At 36.4% G+C, this 7,095-nt stretch overlaps 1 protein-coding gene across 1 annotated transcript in view; it reads left to right on the forward strand.

Annotated features, from left to right (window-relative positions):
- Positions 1–5,358, forward strand: part of atp10d (ATPase phospholipid transporting 10D) — a 24,422-nt gene extending 19,064 nt beyond the window's left edge. The window contains exons 20-25 of the mRNA XM_016457837.1: positions 59–184; positions 277–477; positions 578–658; positions 763–867; positions 2,040–2,227; positions 3,976–5,358. Of these exons, the coding sequence (XP_016313323.1) occupies positions 59–184; positions 277–477; positions 578–658; positions 763–867; positions 2,040–2,227; positions 3,976–4,204 (930 nt within the window). The 3' untranslated portion in view covers positions 4,205–5,358. The remainder of the gene's footprint in view (positions 1–58; positions 185–276; positions 478–577; positions 659–762; positions 868–2,039; positions 2,228–3,975) is intronic.
- The last annotated feature ends 1,737 nt before the right edge of the window (positions 5,359–7,095 follow it).

A 7,095-nucleotide genomic window follows, 5' to 3' on the forward strand; every position in this document is an offset into this window, starting at 1 on the left:
CTTTATAGTTAAAACCTTGTAGTTCATCTGATAAAACAGATCTCTTTTCCATATATAGGCGGTGATGTCCAGTGACTTTGCTATCTCTAGATTTAAGTTCCTGAGAAAGCTAATTTTGGTGCATGGTCATTGGTGTTATGCTCGTTTGGCTAACATGATCCTCTATTTCTTCTACAAGAATGTGGTGAGTAATACACACATTTACACAGTTCCTCATGCAGCCTTATCTTCTGAATCCGTGCGGTCCTGACTTGTTCCTTTTCTTTTCTCATGTAGATGTACGTGAACCTTTTGTTCTGGTACCAGTTTTTCTGTGGATTTTCAGGCAGCACAATGACCAACTCGTGGGTTTTAATCTTCTTCAACCTGCTCTTCACCTCCATCCCTCCAATCATATACGGCATGCTGGACAAAGATGTGTCCGGCGAGACACTCCTAGACCTGCCTGATCTCTACAAGTCTGGACAAAACTCGCAGGTGGACATCCTGTCTCACACTCCGTTCCATTGTGTTGTTTTGCAGTGTGTTGTACATGCTTATAAATATAGTGATGGCTTATGTGATGCTTGATTTTCAGGCCTATCTTCCATCAACATTCTGGATGAATATTCTCGATGCGTTTTACCAAAGCCTAGTGTGTTTCTTCATACCTTACTTTGTAAGTCATTCTAAAGTTCTTCACTTTACTGAATATCATAATGTTTAGTTGTCAGAGTAGTGCTCACATTTAACAATTTATATTGTTTTTTTTTTGTTATGAAGGCATATGCAGGGTCTGATATAGGGGTATTTTCCTTTGGCTCTCCAATCAATGGCTCCGCTCTCCTCATCATCCTCCTGCATCAGCTCATAGAGAGTCGCACAGTGGTGAGCCAATCACAGTTGTTCTGTGCTATTTTGTTTCTCATCTATAATGTTGTGTAATATGTAAAGTACATCTTTAGAATAGTTCTTGCATTCCATGACAAATGTAACATGAAGAGCCAGATTTACTAACAGCTTGCGCCAGCGCAAACTGTTTTTTGGCATTAAAATAGTACTGTCAGGATTTACTAAAGATGCGCAGTGAAGAATTAGCACTGAAAAGGTGTGGACACAGTTATTTTTGTGCCTGACCTTATTGAATATGCATTTGTAGGAGATTCCTTTTCAGACGCAAATTTTATGGGAAGAGAGTATTAAAATGAATCACGCAACACGATTTACTAACATTTGTGCTTGTCCAATTGCTGGTATTTGCGCCATTATTTAAGGCCCAAAAAAAGTCTTAAATGTGTCTCAAAGTAGGTGCTAATTTGCGCTGCTCTTGGTAGATTGCGCTGGTCATTATGGATATACTGTGTTCTTTCATTTGCGCATTGTCAGTAAATCACACGCAGAATTTTCCCCTCCCATCAGTGCTTTTATGGAATTGCGCTCTAACTCTAATTTGCCCTGTTTAGTAAATCTGGCCCCAAGTGTGATGACAAAACACTATCAGTCAAAAGATTGGAATAATTGAGACTTCTTAATGTTTTTGGAAGATGTCTGTTATGCTCACCGATGCTGAATTTATTTCATCAAAATTACAAAAAAAAAAGTAATTTTGTGAAAAATAACTATTTAAAAAATGGGCTTTCTATTTTAATATATTTTAAAATTAAATTTAGAAATGTCAAATGTTTTTCCTGTTTTTTTCTAAATTAAATTTCCAGCAGTAATATGCTAATTTGAATAAAAAAAAGATTTAGGCCTATTCCAAATGTTTGATTGGAGGTTTTGCCCCACCCATGGTACAGTCCTGTTGGCCCAAGATACAGCTTCACAAAACTGTACATTAAAGATCAAATATCATTTGATTGGCTGTATACATGATGTCACATCATCATTCAGTGCAGACAGACAAATTGCGTCTGACAGAAATCACCACAGTAACAACACAGTATTGAGGTATTCTTGTCACAAAATGTACATATCATACCAGGATATTTAAAGTCTTTATTTATGGGTGACTGTTTCTGTATCTTCTGCTAATGCTGGTCTTGTGTTTTTTTTTTCAGACATGGATACATACTGCATTGCTGCTCTTCAGTGCCTTGTTCTATTATGTCTTTGTTCTGTTGTTCAGCCTTACGTGTGTGACGTGCAATTCTCCCACAAACCCCTTGGGCATTGAGACAAAAATGATGTCTGAGCCGCTCTACTTCCTAGTATGTGGACTTACCACAGTCCTGGCCCTACTACCTAGGTATTACTCACACATCTGAATCAGCTCATTTACATACCAGTCACAGTAACGGACTGTAACACTGACTACTTTTAAATAATAAGGCGATTATTATTAAGATGTTTACATGTCACAAGCGAACCTCTTCACTCCCGTTTACATGCAATTATTCAGATTATTCGCAAAGACATATGGTTATTTTACCGCCATTATTTGCACACCCAACAGCAGGATCAAATGCCTAGAGACATGTCTAGAGATGTACTAGAAGTTTGCCCTATGCTGCACCGCTTTCTTTGCACCACTTCATTTAGCGATTCTTAGTGAAGGGAAGACTTTAGAACAATGTCAGGGAGTTCATTCATGAAATGATGTAAACAACACACAGCATCTGTGTATGTCCAAGCACATTCTCACTTTGGTCAGTGCAGTAATAATGTGATTGAGGTGTTTATATGCCTGTTTATTGCCATTAAAATTGGCATACGCCACATAGTTTAATGTGATTATGGTTTCAACAATCATGAGCTTAATAGCATTAGTTTGATTGAGGTATTATGTTGATGTGAAGTAAAGTTTAATTGCGATATTGCCAAAATCCCATTATAATCGCATTACGAGGGTGCATGTAAATGTAGCGCTGTTTCAAAATCCAGTGACCTGACTACCAAGATGGCATGTTGAAGGCTAGATTACACTACATGACTTTTAAAATCCGAACAGATTTTAGGCATCATACACTTGCTGACTTTTCAAATGGCTATAGAAAAAAACTGGGCATCATACACTTAATATATGTATGCGCTGCATGTTTCAGAGTGAAGCATGGCTCTGTTTTCAGACATGAGCATCTCATGATCTGCCAGTGTTTGTAGGGTCTCAGAGTATCTCCATCTCTGCATCTGCTCTGAGTTTGGGTCACTTCAGAGGGATAGTTCACCCAAATTAATCCACCCAAAAAATGAATTCACCCAAAAAGAGCCATTAATTACTCACCCTCATGTCGTTCCAAACCCGTAAGACCTTCGTTAACATGTGCCAACCATCTTCCCATAATTCTAATGAGAAGAGCTTATCAATATAACCTTTAAGGTCTCTCTGACATTATTGTAATAAAGACAAATTAATTATAATTATTATTTTTACAGTCATATTGATACATAATCAAAATTTTGGCCAAATTGGGCAGCCCTACAAACAAGCACAGCAAACAATATATGTTTTAAAATATCAAACATGTTTGATATCCTCCAACTGGATAGAATCAAAGTCTGTGCAAAATCTGTCAACTCCATCTGCTAAAAGCATGCAGACTTACTGACGGTCGACTCTTTTGGACTGCAAATCTGGGCAAAAGTCATGTTGTGTATTTCAGCCTTTAGACACACTTCCGACACAAAGATTACTTCTAGGTTTTTTCCTATTTCTAAGGCAATGCTGCATATATCTTTCACAGTAAAGGCAAGAACCTGCATGTACAAAATTTTATAGCGCGATTTAAGCTAAAGAAGCAACATTATTTACACTGTTATTTAAGAACTGTTATTGAAATCCAGTCTTGACAAACTAGTTTTCAGTTGTTCCCAATTCAAGTAGATAGGATCTATATTGTATTCCTTTTACCTGCATAGAAAAGATGTCTGTGGGTGTTGCCACAGTAACTGGTAAAAAAAAGACTTCTGCCAAACTTTATTGGAATCAGTCTCTCATAGTTATATTTTGTCATGATGGTACAGTGTAATTAACTCTTGGCTCTTTCTGTGTCGCAGGATCCTGTGTCGTGCCTTTTGTAGCACTATCTGTCCATCTGACCTGGTGAGAGCACAGAAAATGGAGAGACTCTCAGCACAAGACTATTACATGAGTTTACGGCAGTGGAAGGAGAACAAAGCTGCTCAAAGACTGTCCTCCAGACACGTCCCTCAGAACCTCAGTGTGAATGCTGACATGCCCCATTTAACAGAATGTATAGCTGAAGCAGGCGCTGTTCTCTCATGACCAATAAGAAAGTTGCCCTTGATCATGTAAACATGGTCATTAGTTCAAATAGTGACCATATATTCTTGCACTTTAATGATCGGCAGATACTCTGACCAGTCAGACATCAGATCTGGCTTTTCTCTGCCCAGCAAGTGTTTTCACAGTGATGTACAGTACTGATGAACTGCATCGCAAACTCATTCCAGTCCAGTGATCGCAGAATAGACTTGGAGTCTGGCTTTTGTAGACAAAAGATATTCAGAGAAGAAATGTTTACATTTCACAAGGCTGTGACTGTGGCATTTTTAATTACACATGCACTCCAGAATTACGCAATAACCTCAGAGTTGTGAGGATGAATTGTGGGTTAGAATGTGGCTAGTGTTTGCCAACATAGTGTGGCTACTTTTCTCCTACTTAAATGCAATACTCCATTTTTGGCTATTGAGGGTAAAAAATTCAGAACTTCACAAATGCATAGACCATGAGAAAATGAGCTCGCACACTTCCCATAACACTAACATGTGCGTAAACTAACAAATTCCAACAGTCATATTTATTCTAGCAAACTGCAAATGATGGTCTTACTCTTTGAGAATATAGGAATGATCAAATTAAATTATTTTTTTTCTGGTAATCTCTTAATAATTAGGAGAAGCATGACTGTGTCTGTTTTATACTGTATCTGATCATGGAGAAGTTCAATATCATGAGGCCTTTACATTAAATTAACCTTCCATGCTCAGGAATAAAATGAGGCGAACATAAACAGGAGCTAATGTATTTGTGACCCAAGGTCCTTGATGTCCATTTGTGTGTTCAATCTGACAGTGAACATGCTGACTGCATGCATTACAAATGGACAAGTCCAGTATTTTATTATGAATGCTAGATTGCTTTTTATACTTCAATGCAATTTTATTTTCATTGCGAAAGTGAATGCTTGAATTTTGAAAATGTGAATTAATAATCCAGAATGATCATCTAAGATGATTTTGAGTCATTGACTAGAAAACATTATTTATAGTCATTATTTTACATCTTATGTGAGCCATTTGTAAATTTGCAATAAAATACTCAAAATGTTAAAACTTGACTACTGCTTGAATATGAACATATACACAACAGGTATAAACAACAGAGGAAAGATGGCCAGACTACAAAATAAAAGTATTTGTGGACCACTATAGTTGTATAACTGGGATAAAGGGTGATAATGTACACTCAATAGCAGCTCATAAGACATGCTTGCTTTATTTTAAGTTCTCTTACATCCAGCTCCATGTTTTTTTTTAGTTGCTTTTTTCCTGGTGACTTCAATGTAAAAATTTAAGATGAAGTCACCCATAGTCATTTTTACTACTGTCAGCAGTCATGTTGAGTCACAAGATGGCTAGATTACTACAAAGTAAGTTTTTTTGTTACGGAACAGAACTGAGTACATTCACATGCAATATCTTTAAACAATGAAGGGCAAATTAACAGAAAAAATACAAAATGACTAGGGTATGGCACACACAAGACAGCTAACATACAACAGTTTTGATTCAGAAAAGGATACAATTAATAAAATGTCTGGTTGGGGCAAGTTGTCACACGTGCTGCTTTATTGTACAGAAATTAACCAAATGTAAATTCAGAAATAGTTGCAGACAACTTTTTTTTTTTTTTTTTACTAAACTTTTGAAGAACTTTTCAAAGTTAGAAGTTGCATTTAAAGTCGACTTGGCTTAAAAAATGTTTGAATGGGCATGACACTTTTGCATAAGAGCGTTATAAGGATGTGAGATGCTCTGATATGGGGAAATGTGCTGTGGTAAGGAGATGGCAGCATAAACAAGTAGCTATAAGTAGCCTACTATATTATATCACAATAGATTACACATGTACTTTAACTCAACTACATACACAATTCAACTAATCACTGCTGCTAACTCTTTCATTTGTTCTGATTCCTGAATTTAAGCTGTGACATTTTAATGTTGCTTTTTTAAATGCCACAGGTGAATGAAAAATAGCAAAACTACCATGTAATTTAATTTCTAATTTGTACAGTGGCATAAATGACAGTAGAATTTACCAGCTTTTGAAAACTCAAATGACTCCTCTGAAGACTCAAATTATGTAAATGATATGAAGAAGAAGAAGAAGTGACATTTTGAGGTAAATCAGTGTAACAATGTACTGGACATGTAAATTATTCTTCATAACCAATTTCTTAATTAAAATTAATCTCTTTTTTCCCCATGAGGCCTTGAAACATTTCACAACTGTTTAGATTCCGAGCAGCTTTCAGAACTTTTGCACAAGCAAGTCTCTGTTCCAAAGCCTATGCAGCTCGCTAAGACAGCAACCTAATCATCATGGAAGTTCTATAAGCGACTGATTTGGAATGTTCTTCACAGGCAGCAACACAGATAGTGCTCACATGGGAGACTCAATTTCATTAGCATGTTGCTAAGTTTAATTTAGAGTCTAGAATCTTAAACAATTTCTTATGTTTCACAGCCAGGGAGTGATCTGAGAAACCATTCTAATGTCAAACTGTACAGCAAAGATATGCACTTTACATTTTTATGTAGCCTATTAATTAAGCAGATGCTTTTATCCTATTTTTCTTTTATTTTCTATTGTCTACTTTATTTTTAGGGTGTGTTTAGAATAACAACCATATTGTACTTACTATGGCTATGACTCCTGAGCTGCCATACCAAAGCAGCAGACAGGGAAAATAGAAGTCCACAGGTTCACTAGCCAGTGGCAAAACATATACTTAAATCGTTAGCAATGTATGTGCCCTGGCCAAATAATTCTGCATAATAATAATAATTCTACTTTGGGATGGCCATCAATGGATAAAGATTTTTCAGGGGGGAAATACTATTAATTATTATTCACAGATATTCATA

This window comes from Sinocyclocheilus anshuiensis, unplaced genomic scaffold (assembly GCF_001515605.1).
Source record: "Sinocyclocheilus anshuiensis isolate Anshui unplaced genomic scaffold, SAMN03320099.WGS_v1.1 scaffold63, whole genome shotgun sequence".
Classification (NCBI taxonomy): domain Eukaryota; kingdom Metazoa; phylum Chordata; class Actinopteri; order Cypriniformes; family Cyprinidae; genus Sinocyclocheilus; species Sinocyclocheilus anshuiensis.